We start from the raw sequence: 19,357 nt of genomic DNA, 5'->3' as shown, positions 1-19,357 counted from the left end.
AGTGGAGTGCTACATAGGATAGGTTACCATGCACCAACAGTGCATAAAATAATAACACCTTCTTTCATATGATACCAGAAAAGTGTTTGGTCTTTGGTGGCATATTTCAGGTTGTTGAAACTTTGTTGCAGTAATGCAGGGCAGTTTCAGGTTGAAGCATTCTACTTGATACAATCGTTGCAATAAGCAGGCTGCTGTGTGTGTGAAAGTGGTGGAGCACGTAATGAGCGGTGAAGTCTCTCTTTCTCTCACGGAAAGCGCACCCCTATGTTACTTATTTTGTATATCCCCACAAAACTCACATTAAACTAAACTGGCTGCCATGGTATCATTTTGTTTATAAATAATTAATAAAAGAATACTCAGTTAATTTAAAAAGACATAATTACAACAAACACAAATGTTAAAGCCCATACAAGGAACTTTCATTGTGTGTTGATTCTGGCAGCCCCTGTGGACAAAAGCTATACTGTGTCTCCCGCCATGTTTCATTGTTTTAAAAGGGAATGCAACCGAATCTGACCCGATCAACTTCCACACACAAGAGAGACATGCAGAGGTTTTATTCTGAGCTGAGGGTGACTATATGCCATTAAATATTTCAGTGTGTTTAAAGAAATGACTGACAGCAAGTCCTGATATCCAACCAGAATGTGATTCTGAATGTGAATCATTTCTGACATAAACCTTCGCTAATATGCCTGTAATTCTATAGGTTATGATGTCAGAAGAATGAAACTCTGAGTATGTGTGAGATAATAATTTATGTTTCCTTCTGCTTAAACAGGAAATCAGATAAATGTAATGGTTCAGTGGTTTGTTTGAGGTTACAGGAAGATTACAACTTCTTGTGCACCAAACTAACCCAAACATTTGCAGTGGAAGTTTCTGTGATACAGTATCATATGATATGACACCAATGTGGCCTTTAAACACCTTCTACTTTATTTGCTTGCATTAACCCTGCAATCACAAACCCATTCATAAAATCACCTGCAAACTCTTGCAATTGGATTTTGCATTATCGGTCTAAAAATTACAATGCGATGTCACTGTAACTGTTAAAATTCATCTTTAAACAGCCTTTGAAACTAAATTAAAATGACAAAAGAAAGATACTCAGGATGAAACCTTGATCCTCCCACCATTTTGCAATCTGTTGCAGCAAGCTGCATTCATGTCACACCCTGGCAGGGGTGGAGCAGACACCAGGAGGTAAATTAAGAGAAGTCTGAGATCTTCTTTATGTGATACCTGCAGTCTGAGAGTAAAAAGCCTTCTCAAAGTACTCCAGTGTCAGAGACAGCAATGACTCAAATGGGCGAATCCAGTATGAGCTACATATAACCTAAAGTGATGGAGATGGATACTAATTAAAATACAAGCAACAACCCTTCAATGGCAAGAGGTCCCTGTCTGGCTCTATGATGTTTTCATTGTAAAACCAGATAAGTTCATTCAGTTTTGTGTATTTTGTCTTCATCCAAGCAGGTTTTAAGACCCTTAGTGGTTTATAAATTACATTGATCCGCAGAAGCAGAAGCATGCATTTTTTCAATTTATTGTAAAGCATGAAAATCATACAAAAGTATAGATAGAAGTTGTTCCCTCAAATGGTCTTAAGACAAACTTGAGTTGTTCCAATTGTTTTTTCACAACCCAAAAAGCATAAAATCATCAAAAACATGTTAAATTTTAAGTTTCATCATCATCTATGAGCTATATCTGAAGGTACGGGCCAATGTGGGGCAACAAAAGAGAGAGATAATTTTTATTCTTGCCTTAGTTTACAATCAAACATTGATTTTAAAGAGTCTATAGCCATGCTAGCAGCTCTGTGAGCTGTAGTTAGGGACAACAAAGCTTTGAGCTAAATACTAACGTCAACATGCAAACATGCTCACAGTAAGAATTCTAACATGCTATGTTAACCATTTTCACCTTCTTATTTTGACGTCTTACTTAGCCAATAATTGCTAATTAACACTTGCACAAAGTACAGCTAAGGCTGATGGGAATGTTGCAAGTATGTAGTCATAAACAAACCAACTGAAATTTTGCAAAGCTAAAGGATCGCCAAACTTAATTCAATTTATTCTGAACAGCGCATGAATGTTTAACACATTTCACACAAAACCACAAATGTGACACGTTCCATCAGAATGAGTCGGATGTCGCAGCGGCCCGTTTGCGTAGAAACACGTTTTTACAAGAAAATACAATTTTGGGCTATTTTCAGTTTTTACATGTTTCTAATTAAATAAAGTCTCAGCTTTAATACAATGTCAAAATTAATGTAAAATACAAAGGATAAATATAGCTAGCATAAATGAAACGAAACAGGTGTCAGATTTCAAAACACCGGCTAGCGTGTTTGTGTCATCTACGTCATCTATCAACTGTCAGTTTAGATAGACATGGACACGGAGACAGATTGACAGATTGACAGCCTAGACAAAATGAATTTTCGCGACAACGAAATTGCTCGACTTTTAAATTCAATTCCTGTAAGACATGCTACTTCAGTCGACAACTGGATCGACCTTATTACGGACTATTTCACCGCACCAGCAGCTGACAGTGAGAGTGACAGCGGCGGCTCGACCTCCGAGTCTGACTCGGATTTCGTGCTACCGACACCGGCCGGCTCCGATCGGGATGGCGAAGAAAGTGAGTGTGACGGAGGCGAGGAGGAAGATATTCCACTCATGGCTGACCTGATGGTAGCATACAATGTCTCTGATTATAATTATGTAAAGCACTTTGAATTGTAAGTTTATTTATTTGAATATAAACTGTTTATAAATGTCTTTCAATTCATTTGGAATATGACGGAATGTTGATTGCTATCTTTAGAGCGCTTTTTCTCAAAAACAAGGTTTGGTGACAGTCAACCTTTGGAAGAGCGTGTCTCATACAATTTTTGGAGTAGAAAAATAATTTTGGTGTTGCCATAAAGCTGAGACTTTCCTCTTTACAGCCATGAAGAAAACTCAAAATGTGTTTCTGGGTCAAAGTGACTCAAAATGATGGAGCAGGTCACAAATGTCCACCTTATAGTGGTGCATGAGATAAAGCCAAGAGATCACAAGCATCATGTGGACATATCATTGTAGAAACTATATGCCGAAATATTTTGCTGGATACAGTACATTTATTAAGTGGAACCCATCGATGGCCATCATCAAGTTACTAAGATTCATCCTCTTGGCACCTTGAATGTCTAAACAAAATTTCATGGCAATCCATACAATAGTTGTTGAGACATTTTGCTAAAATAAAATAAAAGTCAGCTTGCTGGAGGCACTGGAGGAAAGGTTCGCAGATCTCCCATTAATTCATCTTTTGGGGACCTTGACTATCAGCACAAAATTTCATGCTAATCCATCCAGTAGTTGCTGAGATATTTCCATCTGGACCAAAGTATTGCCATCACTAGAACCACGCCACTAGCATGACTAAAGATACAGGGCTATGTCCCACAACAAAAGGTAAACCGGAAATCTTTTAATGGTTTTTAACCAAGCAGCAACCTTTGTGGCTAGCAAAAGAAGACAACAAAAACCGCAGTTCCTCTAACGGCCACAAAGTACAGCATTTTCCTTTAGTGAATGTACTGGTTTAGGGTCAGTCTATATATATTTGAGTCAAGGCTGTCAGAAGCCTGTCTCAGCTGACTCGTAAATAGATCACCGGGCTGGAAGCCAAACAAGGACTGTTTTTCCAGGTCAAGGTCTACTTGGAATATTCAACTGATGGGTATCCTCTGCGATCTGAGACATCTCAGTACATTCCGGGGCAGCTAGCAGTACAGCAGACCTGCCCCCAGCTAAGGGGCCATCTTATGCAGCCATTGTGTGAAGTGGAAATGCAGAGGCTGGCTCACTGTGGGCTGAAATGCTATTAATCAAACGTACAGTATAGAACCATCAGCCTGTTGGATTTGTGCCTACCACAGGTGGAACATGAAGGAATTTTAAGATGACAGGGAGCGGGAAAGAATGAGGAGGAGGGTGGTCAGCCAATGGCAGTGGTCCCTGCAGGCCTGACATGACAGGGGGTGGGTTGTGAGGTTGAATGGGGGAAGAGCAAGAACATAAAGGATCTGTTGTCCAGGAAAACATTACTATTCAGTTCCAGGTCCGAGATGGAGACCCCCCTCCTTTGTGCTGTAGCTGTGGAGAGGTCAGAAGAGCTCGGGGGGAGGGAGAAGGTGGGAGGAGGAGGTGTCTCCAGCTGGAGGACGTAAATCCACTGCCTGTCCAAAGCAGCAACGAATGGCTGCGCAATTTTACAGCAGTGAGATCTGCAGTTAAAGCATTCGGGAAGCTTGTGTCATCATTAAGGATGTTACATAATTGCAAATGTTACCTTATGCAAACTGATATTTTTCTAGATAACTCAATATAGCATGTTATAAACAGTACTGATGCAACAGATGATTATGTGGAATGTGCTTAAGCACTCGTTGGTCCTGCTCTGTGAGGTCTTTGTGGCTGAGCTGTTCTTGCTTTGAAGCGCTTCCACATCACAATAATGATTTATTAAAGGTGTGGTCAGTCATTCTCAGGTAGTCAATTTACATTAATGAGACAACAATCATCTATTCTCCAGAATATCTTATATATTTGAAGATAAATAAGTATCTACCAAGGCACAGAATTAGCGCAGCTAAGCCATTAGGTTGAAGTCATTTATCAAGCAAAACTGCAAAATATTCTGTGGTTTGATCATCTCAAATGTGAGAATTTTCTGCTTTTCTCTATCTTATGTCATAGGATATAGTGAAAGTTTCAGCAACTATGACAAAAAGGTATTTTTTTTTATAAAAGTTACCTACTGCAGCTTTAAGGGTTCAAATTGTAATCAGATGTCTCTCTAAAGCTTTAAATGACCTGTATATTACTTGAAATACGAAGTTTTTTCAACAGCAGGCAGGGAGAGATCCAGTGAACCAACAGAGTTTTCAAGTGAACCCTGTGTCATAGATACTGCTTTCTCATGTGTTTTTAGTCCATGTGTGAACTATATCCACGAGTTAACACAGAGTCGTAGAGGCTTTTCCCCATTTGTGATGCAGTGCAACACACTTCCACAATTACCATAAAGAAACTTCTGTTTTTGCCTTTCTTTCCAGCTATTTTGAGGTCGCTGATGAGGTCAATGATTTCCTGCAGCGTTACAGGAAATCAGTAGTTGCAGGAGGGTGGAAAGTGATGATGCAGAGGTGTGCTATGTGAGACTACAGCCGCGTCACTGAGGGAGCATGTTTGCATGTGTGTTTAATCACACACCAGTCCGGACCTGTTCGTCAGCCAAGAAGTACACAAATACTGGTGCAGTGAGCTCTGCTGTGTCTGGTTTGAACTAGTACAGATGTGATCTTTAACTGCTCAAAAAAGTCCATGAAAAAATTTTTTATTCGAGGGACTTTTTGAAGGGAAGTGTTATTTCAGATTCAGGGAGGAAACTATAAGACCTGTGCCAGAGAAAAACAGCCTTTGAGGGAAATTGCATCTGTTCTTAAGAAAACACTCCTACAGCCCACACATTAACATCTCATCACTTCCTGCTCTACATCGACAGCACTTACTGGAAGAACAAACCACACGCTGACATTGAAGACTTACCTTTAAACAAACTTTTCCTTGTTATTTCTGAAATAGCTGCAACAAATTATCAAGACTGTTAGCGTTATCTTTTACTGATTCTTTTAGTGTGTATTTTTGATGGTCAGTGATTTTGCAGTGCAGCATAGCTGTCTCCACTCCAGGGAGAGTGCAGATTACCTTGCACTCTAAAAAGAAATGTCTTGGCTCAACAAAGAAAATGAACGCAAGGGTTTCTGCCCTGTGTGTTTACACTGCCCAGTGTAAATTTAATTTACCGAAAAAAGATTTTGAATTACTTACTCTAAAACTCCCTGAAAAAGGTCCTCTTCCTTCTCTCCAAGGCAGTGGATAAGTATGTCTCTGTTTACTTCAGTTGCATTGGGCTATTTAAGAAAAGGGGAAAAAAATATCAAAAGAAAGTAACTAATCAAATACAATCTGAATTGATCAACAAAGATATTGTTGTGCAATGGTCAAGTCTGGCCATTTTCTCTGGAATTCTTTATTTATCTGTAGACCACACAAACGGAACAATTCAGTCTTGCAGACAATTAGCTATACTGCATTAATTCATACTAAAACACATTAGTTAAAGAGGAACCACTCCTTAACCTATGTGAACACTGACATACAGTGGTTCAAGAAGCAGGGCACTGAAATGACCCACTATCAATGAATGCCACTGCCACTTGCCAAAGACCAGGCAATAAGATGGGCCAATACATACAAATAGCAATTTGCTTACAAGGCTATCTATGTGAATGATTTTTAAAAATGTGTCCACCAAAGTTTTTTTTTACACAATGTAATTTAAACAACACTCCCCTCAAAAATGTCCTTTGTATATCGTTTTTGCTCAGTATTACAATATTAAGTTGACGTAATTACCAACATTATTATATCAACACAACTCATAAAAACATTTTTTGCAACTTAAAAGGTTGAGTTTAATAATTAATTATTAATTAATAATTAATATTAGTTATATAGAACCTTTTAAAATAAACAGGAAAATTAACATATGTACATATATACCAATACACAGAAAAAGAAACAACATACATATATAGCAATATACAGAAAAGTAGACTACATTTATACGTGTATAGCAATACACAGAAAAATACATATATATGGCAATATACAGTCAAATAAATACAGCCCTGTTATGAAGAGAGATGGAGCTCTTGGATTTGCAGAGGGTATAGGAGGTATAAGTAAAAGAGACCTTGGTCGGATTAACTGAGTGGCCTAGAGGTGAAATAAGAATGCAATCATTTAGAAATGTATCAAGGGTGAAGACCATGCAGGGCCATGTCTGCTATAAGCAGTACCTAAAAATATGTCCTTAACTTTTAACTTTTTTTAGAAATGTTAGAAGAAATGTGTTTGCAGTCTAGTGGCACAATTTAGTGTTTTTTGAGTTAAATGAGCAGTTAAGTCTATCTATCTATCTATCTATCTATCTATCTATCTATCTATCTATCTATCTATCTATCTATCTATCTATCTATCTATCAACATCCACCATCATCCCTGTCCCCAAAAAAGCAAGGACCACAGGACTAAACGACTACAGACCTGTTGCCTTGACCTCTGTGGTCATGAAGTCCTTTGAGCGCCTTCTGCTCTCCCACCTCAAAGCCATTACAGACCCATCCTGGACCCCCTGCAGTTCGCCTACAGAGCCAACAGGTCTGTAGACGATGCAGTAGAAATGGCCCTGCACTTCCCCCTCCAGCATCTGGACTCCCCAGGAACCTATGTCAGGATCCTGTTTGTGGACTTCAGACTTGCTTTCAACACCATCATCCCTGCTCTGCTACAGGACATGCTCTCCCAGCTCACTGTGCCTGACCACCTGCAGGTGGATCACAGACTTCCTTGTCTGACAGGAAACAGCACGTGAAGCTGGGGAAAAATGTCTCTGACTCTTAGACCATCAGCACCGGATCCCCCCAAGGCTGCATTCTTTCTCCTCTGCTCTTCTCCCTGTACACAAACAGCTGCACCTCCAGTCACCAGTCCGTCAGGCTCCTGAAGTTTGTGGATGACACCACCCTCATCAGGCTCATCTCTGGTGGAAATGAGTCTGCTTACAGATGGGAGATCGACCATCTGGTGACCTGGTGCAGCCAGAACAACCTGGAGCTAAATGCTCTGAAAACAGTGGAGATGGTTGTGGAAAGAACCCAGCCCCACCTGCCCCCATCATCCTGTGTGACTCCCAAGTAGACTCTGTGGAGTCCTTCCGCTTCCTGGGTACCATCATTACCCAGGACCTCAAGTGGGAAGCCCAGCAGAAGATGTACTTCCTGCGGCAGCTGAGGAAGTTCAACCTGCCAAAGACAATGATGGTGCACTTCTACACCGCCATCATCGAGACCATCCTCACCTCATCTATCACCATCTGGTACGCTGCTGCCACTGCCAAGGACAAGGGCAGACTGCAGTGTATCATTCGATTCGCTGAGAAGGTGATCAGCTGCAGTCTGCCATCCCTCCAGGACCTGTATGCCTCTAGGACCCTTAGGCGTGCAGGCAAGATTGTGGCTGACCCCTCCCACCCTGGACACAAACTCTTTGAAACACTTCCCTCTGGCAGGAGGCTGCAGTCCAACAGGACCAAAACCTCACGCCAAAAAACAGTTTCTTCCCGTCCTGTGTTTTTTTCATTCATCCACCGAGCCAGCTCCATATGTGGACTTTCTTACTCTTTATACTGCCTCACCTGACTTTACTGGCAGGCTTGTCCATGAATGAACACTACAGCACCATATATTTAGACAGAGGTCCACTGACCAAGTTACAGTGTTGGAGTGAGACTGGGTTGTCCTGGACACATCTCTGGACACAGACATGAAAGTTATGTCTTCTTATCAACATTCTCTGGACTTAACATTACAATTTATCGTATTTCACATTAAGAAAAGGCAAGTATTTTTGAAGCACTGCTTATGTTTTATTAATAATAATATGGTCTTGTTTCTGGTCTGGAGGAATGCATTCAATGGTGAGCTGAATGAAGTATTACCTGTCACAGGTATTTCACCATCTCCCCATTATTCAGATATGACAAACTCATCCATCTCCTGAGTGGTTAGACTGTTAGACTGGGCTGTTACCAAATATTTTTACAGCCATGACTGTTCACTAATTTGGAAAAGAGACAATGAGCAAGATTGTAGTTAAAGTAATACTTCCCTGTTTTAACTGTACTTAGTTGTCGTAGTTTTATCAATTCATTTAATTATTTAAGTTAATTTTCTAAATGTAAAATTTTGTTGTCAAAAACATAACTGGACACTAAAAACACTGAAATTAATTCATGACATTCATGGTTTCCACTATCAACACCATCAAACAGCAAATCAAACACATGATCAAGTAATTAACACAACAAGAAAGCAAATATCAGAGTCTAAAAAAAACTTTTTTGCTGCTTTCTATCTCATGACCCACCATGTTCATTTTATGACCTTTTGTGGGGCTCCACACCCCAGCTTGCCACTGCCTCAGTTAAGTACTTAATAAACTCTGCTCAGATTCAGAGGCACAGAATTGTTTCTATAAATGGCATGGTCAGCAGACCTGGCAGGCTCTCAGACTCAGCTAGACAGGATAATGAAGATCCACTCGTTTAATTCTTAATCCAGGACTAGCCTGCTTCTGTGTCCCCGAGAATCACCAGGCGGATCAGGGCCTGTTCTCCAAAAGAAAATGAGAAACAGTGACTGGCAGACAGCAACACTTTTGGATGCAGGATCATTTCACCCTACTTACCCGTACCATCAAACAGTGCTGCAGTGTTTGAACAGCAGAACACTCTCCTCACGGGTAGCCTTGACAGAAACGTCAGGAACGGTTGATGCCAGCTGTCGTCTGGTGTTTTGATTTGGTGTGGCAGAGGGTTGGGGAGACGGGAGGTCATAATGATGATGGACAAGCACATAGTCAGGAGGCCAAAGACGCTCACAATCCTTCACATGCCTGAAATATTCCTCTTATCCTATAGATAGACGGACATGGAGGTTTAAAGCAGAGCCATAATGGTATTTGATTACAGACCCAAATAAAGAGGAGGGTAACTGTAGGAATATTTTGGATGGTGAAAAAAGATGCACACTGCAACAGGCTCGGAAACATAAGCCTTAAGGTGAGCCATGCAAAATGAGTCCTATTTCTGCTGTCAGATGCATTTCACTTAAAGTTACCATTAAACAGGAAGCTCTATCTCTGAGCCACAGCCGCCTGCTAGCTGCTAGCTAGACATGCCATATGTGATAAAACCATCAATTTTGACTTCATGGGGAATCTATCCGTATGGACATTATCAGTTCATGTTTCCTTTCCACAATGACTTAATTTCAAGAAGGTCCTGTGTTGTCATTTGTGGCCTTCATAGAAGTAAACTGGTTTCTGAAACAGGAAGACAACCTCGTCTGTTCAGTGTTACTTACTTACAAAAACTCCTTGAATGTAATACTGTACTGTATGGTTGTTTAATCAGTAATTAGTCTCTTTACATCAGATAGCACAGATAAGGTCAACACCTCCACATCAGTAATGAACAGCTGCAGCATTTAAGCAGCTTCTGTCAAAAAAGAGTTGGGATAAGTTCACGGTTAGAGTAGAAACAGTGTTGGACAGAATAAACAGATGATGATTCAGCTATTCTCACAGCCTTACGAGAAGTAGAGCTTTTGTCATGAGGGTGGGGCTATGAAGTCATGGGCCCATTAAAAGCTAAATATCTCTATATCTATCTATTGGACGGACTTCCATTAAATTGTATAATAAATACTGCCCAGAGAATGAAAAATCCCCTGACCTAATCCACTAATGCCACCAGCAGGTCAAATTTCTACTTATCTCTGTATGACTTGGGTTTCAGGGATTCGTTTATTATTTATTTATTCTTTTTTGTGCTCCAGACACACTGCGGTCAAGTTAGCCAAAATCAATATGAAATGTCCTGTTAGAATTTTTTAGATAAAACTTGCATGGTTATTGTTGGGTACCAGTAGTAGTTAGGTGTAGGCACAAAGGTTAAAGGTTGTAAAATATGCTACTTACTTGGCGTAACTTAAGTACATGACTACAACGTAACTTAAATATCGCGAATGAGTTTCAGTGCTTCGTAAGGTGTATATTTCTCATTTCTATACGCACAGAACTCTTAGGTCAAGTTAGCGAGAATGAATATACAACGTCTCGTTAGACTTTCAAATCAAACTCAAGTACATGAATAAAATGTAACTTACTTACGTTTACGTTTGGTTTCACACAGGACACAAACATCGATCTCCTGGGTTAAAGTCCTCTGTTTTTTTCATTCATCCACCCAACCAGCTCCATATGTAGACTTTCTTACTCTTTATACTGCCTCACCTGACTTTATTGGCAGGCTTGTCCATGAATGGCACTACAGCACCATATTTTTAAACAGAGGTCCACTGACCAAGTTACAGTGTTGGAGTGAGACTGGGTTGTCCTGGACACATCTCTGGACACAGAGATGTAAGTTATGCCTTCTTATCAACATTCTCCGGACTTAACATTACAAACTTTACATGTTTGCTCTTTAACAACATAAAAGCAAATATAGCATCCAATAAGTTAAATGTGACAATTACAAAATTCAACATTTAAATTTTAATTTGTCATAATGCAATTTCTGCATTATTACGCGCGTCTTTTTGTTTTTGCTTTTTATCTGTACATATACTACAATTGTATTTCTACTATTTAACACTACTCTATGGAGGCTGTTGTGTTGATATTTTATAAAGATTACAGAAAAAAGCAGGACACATTGAAATATTCATTTAATACTTTCTGTTCTGACTTATATATTATATATAAATCATCTTATATGTAATTATATAAATCATTTTATTAATGCGGCCCTATTTGCCTTCTATTCTTAATGAGTTAATATAATATTAACTTATTTGTATTAATCGACATTTACCCTCCGGTGCTGTCAAACATGTCCATGTTTACATCTTAACCACCATGTGACCTTGCTCTGCAAACTGCAGACTGGCTGCTCAGGACATCTGTGTAATAAGCATTCAGCAGAGTGATGAATAGAGCAGCAAGATGAAAAAGGGCCACTATTAGTGCTGCCAGCCCTCATTTTCTCACACACAAACCGTCCTGTCGGCACCAATCACACATCTGCTCTGCTGAGACTGTCTCCACTGTCCCAAGATGTTTGCTTGTCCAGACGTTGTGATAATATTCCACACACATACAGGGAAGGGTTAATAATCATGTCACTGCTTTGATTTGATTTCAGATAGTGTGTGTATCAAACAGCATGTCAATTTTGAACAAAGGCTGTATATTGAAACAGAATGTGATACAGATAATAACTGCATGAATGCATAATGGATGTATGTTTTATTGCTGGTAATCAAAGCATTACAGCAATTGCTGTCAGCATTTGAGAATCAGATTCTAATTATCCTGGAGCTTAGTGGTGGATTCCATTTCTGCCAATCCTCCTAATAGTAGGGAGGTTAAGTGACTTTTGACTTCAAGTCATGATACAAATGTCCCCTTTGGTATGGAAGTACCTTAGGGCCATAGAAAAAAATGTATCCTAAGACACAAGTGAGATCACATTTTGTATCTTATATATGCACATTTTTTTAAAATGGCCGCCGACCATACTTGAGAGGCACATATCTTTGCTTCTGTTATAGCTATAATGAATTTGGTTACGTGTACATATTTGGGGTCAGGAGTCCATAAAATGGTTCCAGACTAAAAACAATAATGTTGTCCTTACTGACATTGGTGTATGAATTTTATTAAAAACGCATGCCAAACACACGTCCATTCACAACTTAATAATAATTTAATAAATAACAACTTAAGTGTTGAATATGTGTATTATTGATGCAAAGGAACTGATTAGTGAGACAGAGTTCATAACATGTTCGTTTAGGTAGGCAATGCCATACCCAATGTCGTGTGGCCAATGTTTAGTGTAAATACATCACTAAGATGATTTTCTATTTAGATGTCTGCACCACTGTGGGAACATGAGCCACGACATCCACAGAGAGACATGCAAGGCAGCCTCTGCATGCAGCATTTGCAAGGTGCCTTACAGTCAGTCTTACACTTGCAAATGACAAGTTCTGGCAAGTCCTTTGAAACAGTGGCAGTTGTAGTGTAGACAGGAGTTGGTGGAGAGTCTGGGGAATCCTGCTGCCATCCCCATAGAGACGGCAATACTGTTGCATGGTCTTTGACAAGTGTATTGCCCCATACATGTCCACTCTAAAGAGAAACATGATTAGTGATACAAAGGCCCTTCATTATTCTTAGCCATGTTTATATTATGCCCCTATGCAAAGTTGTCTTACCTGATAAGCTACTCGAAGGAGGTGCTGATGGAGTGCATCACTGCTTGGTGGCATGTGGTCAAAGTCTTTTCCTTTGTGGAAGAAGAGTTGTGATGTTGTCCTCAGATACACCATAGAGCATCAGGACAAATCTCTGGAGGGTGGGTGTGTGGGTTCTGATCATCTCAGTGGTGGGGGTTGGGCCAGAGAGCAGCTGAAGTGGTAAGGTGAGCTCAGGCAGGGACTGCCACACGGACCAGGCTGTTTTCTTGCCTTTGCCAAAGAATGCAGAGGTAGTGTCACACCCCGTTAGGGCATGAAATGCTGGCAGTGCCATTGCCTTGGATGGTCCAAGACTGTGAGCAATGGCATGTGCTGGAATGTACCTGGAAAGGGGAAAAATAGTTATTGATTGGTCTACTGAAATAAGAGCTAATAGAATAAATACATCTTAGTGAAATGATCTATACCTGAAGTGGCGCCATACACCAAAGGCAATCCAGAGTTTGTCGATCTTCTGTCCAAGGTCGACAAAGGTGGCAATGGCCAGTACAACAACATCACTATCACTGCTGCGGACAATCACTCGATGATGTCCAGCAACAGTAGCTGCAGCCACATGCAGGAAAATCTGTGTATCGGCTTCCTCATGTGTGCAAGGGGCCAGTGCATCAGTGTCAATGCCAGCTGGTGAACTTACACAGTCCTCAAGCATAGTGGTGAAGAGCTCCTTGCCCTGGAAAAAGAAAGATAGGACATCTGAATGTCACTGAGGATATGCCAGTGAAGTCAGTTGTATTGACTACAGCATGTAACAGAACAATTTAAGAAATAAATGGACCATAAAAACAGCAGTGGATGGCTCCTCTAAGATCCTTCGCTCCTACAGCCATCAGGCTGTCTAATTCTTCAATAATTTACAGAAGAGCTAACAGACTAGTTGAATTTCCCCTCTGGGATAAATAAAGTAATTTTGAATTTGAATTTGAATTTTTTGAATACCTGTGGAAGTGTCATGAGCTTCAAGCTTTTGGCCAGCTCCATGAACAACTCCTGCTTGTTCAGATCCACTCGTAGGAAGGAAGCCCAGTTGCCAGGAACTTTGGTTGAGAGAGTAGCCCTCCTTCTTGCACCAGTGCCTCTTTACTCCCGAGTTCCGGACTTCAAACTTGTCTTCGAGTACACATCCCAGACAATGTCAACGCGGTCATTTCTTTCAAACCAGGAATGGATGTATGGTGCAAACACATCTGTGAAATATTGTCCAATGGTCACAGCACTTCCAGGACGAAGCATCTGAACAAGGACAGCACCATCCAGCACAGCTGCAGTTGTCACAGGTCTGTGGTTGTCTAAATTTCTGGGGACAATGCAATCTAGAATCTCACTCTTGTTTCCGTGATGCATTTTTCCCTTCCGAGTGAGTGAAGGTAGATGGGGAGAACTTTCATGTGAGAACACTCCCTCATCAATTTTGCGACCAGAATGAACAGCCAGCAAAAGTTGGGTCATTCTTGCTTGTTGGTCCTTGACCACAGCCACCTCTGATTTGTTGCATCGTTGGGAAATTGGAGCCTTGAACAATGAACAATGTTCTTCGCTTCCCTTACATTGTCTACCACATCTGGGGGCATGACAATTGATTCATGATTCAAGTCCAGCAGATCCCCACTATCCTCCATGAAGGGATTTCCCAGATCCTCAAAGGCATCCACCAGTGCCAGTACATCAGTCTGAAAATAAAATGATAAAAACAAATTACAAATCATTCATACTACTGAAATGCATAGTTATCTCTCAATTTCCAATACAACAGAAATGTACCTTATAGTCATCTTGAAATTTTGGGTATTGTTCATGGTGCCTCCGTTCATCTGATTCCTTTGATCCCTCGAATTCTCGGACTAGGCGTGCCAGCTCAGGGCGAACAACCTGCTCTCGGCGAACTGTGTCTGGGTCGTCCAGGTTCTCTATGACACCACCATGATTCTTGAGCCAATCAATTAGTTGCTCATGCATCTGGTCATGGGGGATCTTGGAGAACGCTCGTCTCGACTTCTACCCCATGAAGTGACCACTCTGGAACTCCACAAACAGAGCAGGATGTCGTTCTTCTAATGTAGCCATATCACGGAGATGGATGGGTAGGTTCCGGGCATAGTTCGTATGATCCAGTGCAAATACCCATGGCATCAGAGAGTCAAGTGTCTCCATGTAGAGGGAGAAGTCTGCTGAGCAACAGGACTTGACAAACTGAAAAAACAAATAATATTTATATGAAATACTAGGTGAAGGAGCTTTAATCTTGACTTAAGAATATGAATTGGATAAAGGACTGAATGAAACACACGATTTGAACATATCTTACCTGAAGAATGAGAAGATCCAGCTCCATGGACTTGAACCAGAAATCTGCTTGGGGCTGTGAGGCACAAAGCATCTTGAGCCATTCATCAAAAGGCTGAGTGATGAGATCGCTCGGCTCATCATTGTCATTTGTTGCCTTCTTCATGTACTTATCATAAGCCTTCTTCATGAGCACATAGAGAGCAGCTACAGACACCTGATGCATGTATCGGGTTCTGCATATGTGGTGAACACTAATGAAGGCCTGAGCTTTGCCACTAGTCGAGATGCCACTATTGATAAGAGCTGTGGTCCACCCGCTGCCATCCAGCCAGTCACCAGACACGCTCCACAGCATCTTTTCGGTATGCATTGGCCCCAGTGTTACCAGGAAGGAATCCTCGCCAAGCTCAGTCTGAGGAAACTTCCACTGAAGTTTCTTGGCCAGTGTGAAGAGTGGTTGATCAGCTACCATGACTGGTAGTCTGACCTGGATTAAGGTAGCTGATTGTTTGTCTGAGGACTTTCATTGCATGCCAAGCCATAGTGGGGCTGGTAGGGGGCTCTGTGAACAGTGGCAACATGTATGATTTGGATGGGGGAGGTGAAGTAGCCTCTGTGATGCTGGCATAATATGCAGCCCATGAGATCCATTCTCCGGCTTCAAGGTTCTCTTTCACGAGAATGTTTCTGACTCTCTCTAACCACTGGTAGCCTTCTTCAATTACATTGATGAGAGGACGGGAGGCTGGATGAGGATGGCTGTTGGTATTCAGGGCAGGAACATACAAGACCTCATCAGTTGGCAGTGAAACCTCCAGATCCATGGTTGTGTAGTGAGGTGGCAAGGATTTCACATGCTTCTTCCCCATTTCAGCTGGATCTAGGATGTCAGTCAGATTCTCAGTCTGTTGGCTGTCTGAAGAGAAGTGCTGTTGAATGCTGATGCATGTTCCATGGAGGGCTGATGTTGCTATTGTCGATGATGGGTTGTGGTCAATGTTATCAAAACCACCAATGGTGAAGACACCCTTGACTGCCTGAGGTGGGACCACGACACCAATCTGCTCCCATTGACTGATCACTGAATTCACTATATCTATGCTAAATGTTTTCAAGCGGTCATGTGACATACACATTCCTCTTTTATGCATGGCCTCCACCAGATATCTACTACCACTTTGCTGGTGTAGTTTCATTGCCAGATATAGCGAAGCTGGTGTTTCGCTCTCTCTTATGTGACGAGGAACACTGCCATGTTTCTTGGATCTGCATCTTACAGAGTTGAAAATTATTTGCTGCCCAATGGATGTTGCAGCCTGGGACTTCTCAGGTCCAGGAGGTGGCTGATCAATACCTGATCCATCAAGAAGCATGTGTAAGAACGATCTCAGCATGGGAGGGATAGAATCAGCTTCACAGGAAGTTGAGAAGGTACCTGTAAAAGCATGCTTCATGGGGGGATACTCTTGCCGGAGGATTTTGGCTGCTTTGAAGATGATGGAGACATCGGTAGAAGTGTTGTTTTTCATGTCAGTGTAGCAGCATAGACATAGGGCTGTCATGCGGCAGTTAATTGCACCTGCTGACCATTGGGGCGGCAGTATATAAGTACGGCCCTCCTTCTCGCACGCTCACTAACGCATCATTTCCGGGTCAGGTGTTTGCCTGTGCAGGTAATGCTCCATGCCGCTGCTGCGGCTACTGCTCTGTTTCATCTTTTACTGTGTCCTGTTGCTTAAAGCCTGCGTGTTTTCACTGCAGAGCAGCGACCGAGTGCCCCGTGCTTTGTGCTCCATGCTCCGTTTAGACCTTGGTTTCTCTGGCGGTGGTAAGTGTCCTCTCTCTGTGTTACACCGAATGCTATCCTGTAGCTAACGCTAGTGTGGTCACAGGTAGATGTCCGCTGCCGTGTGGGTCTCTCTCTCCCTCCCTCTCCCTGTGCAGGTTTGACTTTGAAAACAGGTATGCTACCTTAAATCTAACTCTCAAAAGCTTTGATTAATGTAGTTTAGCCATGCTAATGGTATGTTTATTGACAGGGAATGCTCGTCAGCTGGCCGAAATCTACAGGTGGCGATTCACGTGCCTTCACCACCAGCTGATTGGGACCGCTGCTGCTTTGTCTCTGCCTTGTCGCTGCTTTGTCGGTGTTTTGTCTCTGCTTTGTCTCTGCCTTGTCGCTGCTTTGTCGGTGTTTTGTCTATGCTTTGTCTACACTGATTTATTTACATTGCTTTGTCCGCACCGCTTTGCCACTGCCGTTAAACACACGGTTGCTGTGTTGTTTATACCGCTTTGTCGACTATATGTCTGCTGTTGTGCCCCTACTGCTAGCTGCATAGCTGTGTCTCTGCTGCTGTTTGTGACATTGTCCCCTGCTTTGCCTCTGCAGTCACTTATTCCTTGCTGCCGTGTTCTGCGGCTCTGGCTGCTGGTGGCTTCTGGCTCAGCCGGCTTGCATGGTGAACTGCAGACACCATACTTTCAATCTGTTTATCCCTTTTATTTTAGCTGAACGATGGTGAGGAGTTAATCCCTTATTTTTGTATTACTTGTTTTGTTTATTGTTTTGATTAACTAGCTTGGTAAGCTTAATTGGTTAACTATTTCCTGCTTTATGTTGTATATTGTTTTTATTATATTATTTATATTTTGTGTTAAATACTTCCATTGTAACTTTGTTTTCCTTCTCAGTGGCTGCAGGCTGGTGGTGGTGCTGGTGACGTGGGTGGTGGTGTCCCTCCTTCTTGTGTGCTGTGCTTCCTTGGATTTGGTGATACCACAGTGTGTGACTGCCACGTGTGTCTGGGTGAACCCTTTTCTTTAATTTAATTTTGTTGAGTCCCCTTCCCTTCACCTGCTCTTTCCCCACCAGTAGGCCTCAGCCCCTGATTAGGCTCCCTTTTTCATTTATTGGGATGAATGCTATTTTTTATAATGATATATATATTTATTAAATAAAGTATTTTTGTAAACTGGGAACCACGTGTCTTGCCTGTCGAGTGGAACGAACCTGTGTTTTTGGTCAGTGTAAAATAATTCCTTGGGTGCAATTCCCAAGGTGGCGTTGTCGTGCAACCTAAGATTCCCATTGAGAGCTTCGCATTCATTTTTGTTCGCAACCCCCGCCACATCAGCAACAGCTTTGCTCAGGTCATCATCAAATACAAGGGACCAGACACGATTAATTTGTACTGATCTGATGTCAGGAGTCAGGCGTTCAATATCCTCCCGAAGGCGTGTGGTGTTACATTTGATGTTTGGAAATCCAAGATCAGCAATGCGCTCGTCATAGAGGACTGTCAAGTCAGACATTGCCAGTGATTCCCCTGAGCAACGATAGTCCTCGATGTATTCGAGCAACTCATTGAGGACATGTGCTCTGATAACCTGAGTTGCATTACTTTCAGTTGAGTCACATCCAACAGTTTCTGCTTTTCTATAGAGCCTAGTCAGGCATGCACGATGATAAACAGCATTAATAGCAACCATGTCACCAGCAGCTAGTTCAGCCAATAGATGCCTGTCACCCACCACCTGAGCACATTCTTTTACTTTTCTATCCAAGCCAAGGGTGGCAGCCCTCCTCAGTTCCTTTTTTTGGCCCACTTCACCACAGAAGAGACACGGTTTATCGAATGGTTCACATGATGATGTTGAGGGTCTGGGTAAAGCGAGTGTGGTGGACTTGTCACTCATGCGCCGTGTTTTTACTGGGCTCACAGACTCTTCATGCTTTTTTCTTTTTCTTGCTCTCTCAACTTTTTGTTTATCAATCGCATTTCTGCAGCTTTTGTGCCACACCATAGGATTTTGAATCATCAGCTGAACTACATCCTGACTACCACCACTAATGTCCACTATAAACTCAGGCAGATCCCCTAATGCCTTCAGCTCCTGGATGTTATCTACAGCTTCTTTGTAACATGATTGCAATCTTTCAGGATTGTTTCTCAGTTTGAATGATGAGGGATCTAATGTTTTTTCAATCTGTAGGGCGGACTGACATAGGAAGCATAAACTCCAGTCACGGCA

General features: G+C 41.8%; 2 protein-coding genes across 2 annotated transcripts; both read right to left on the bottom strand.

The window, feature by feature from the left end:
- Nucleotides 1-12,645: 12,645 nt before the first annotated feature.
- On the bottom strand, nt 12,646-14,442 carry LOC127365368 (uncharacterized). The gene is made up of 4 exons (XM_051403403.1): nt 13,976-14,442; nt 13,444-13,709; nt 12,995-13,359; nt 12,646-12,908 (listed from the first exon to the last, which is right to left on the bottom strand). Exons 1-3 carry the CDS (start codon nt 14,015-14,017, stop codon nt 13,053-13,055), a joined length of 615 nt encoding a protein of 204 aa, XP_051259363.1. The 5' UTR covers nt 14,018-14,442; the 3' UTR covers nt 12,646-12,908; nt 12,995-13,052.
- Nucleotides 14,443-14,628: 186 nt separating this feature from the next.
- On the bottom strand, nt 14,629-15,794 carry LOC127365848 (uncharacterized). Its single transcript, XM_051404387.1, has 3 exons — nt 15,342-15,794; nt 14,798-15,226; nt 14,629-14,706 (listed from the first exon to the last, which is right to left on the bottom strand). The coding sequence occupies exons 1-2, from the start codon at nt 15,792-15,794 to the stop codon at nt 15,032-15,034; spliced, it is 648 nt and encodes a 215-aa protein (XP_051260347.1). The 3' UTR covers nt 14,629-14,706; nt 14,798-15,031.
- Between the last annotated feature and the right edge of the window lie 3,563 nt (nt 15,795-19,357).

This window comes from Dicentrarchus labrax, unplaced genomic scaffold (assembly GCF_905237075.1).
Source record: "Dicentrarchus labrax unplaced genomic scaffold, dlabrax2021, whole genome shotgun sequence".
Lineage (NCBI taxonomy): Eukaryota > Metazoa > Chordata > Actinopteri > Moronidae > Dicentrarchus > Dicentrarchus labrax.
Note: the sequence above shows the minus strand (reverse complement) of the source record. Positions and strands in the feature narration are given on the sequence as shown.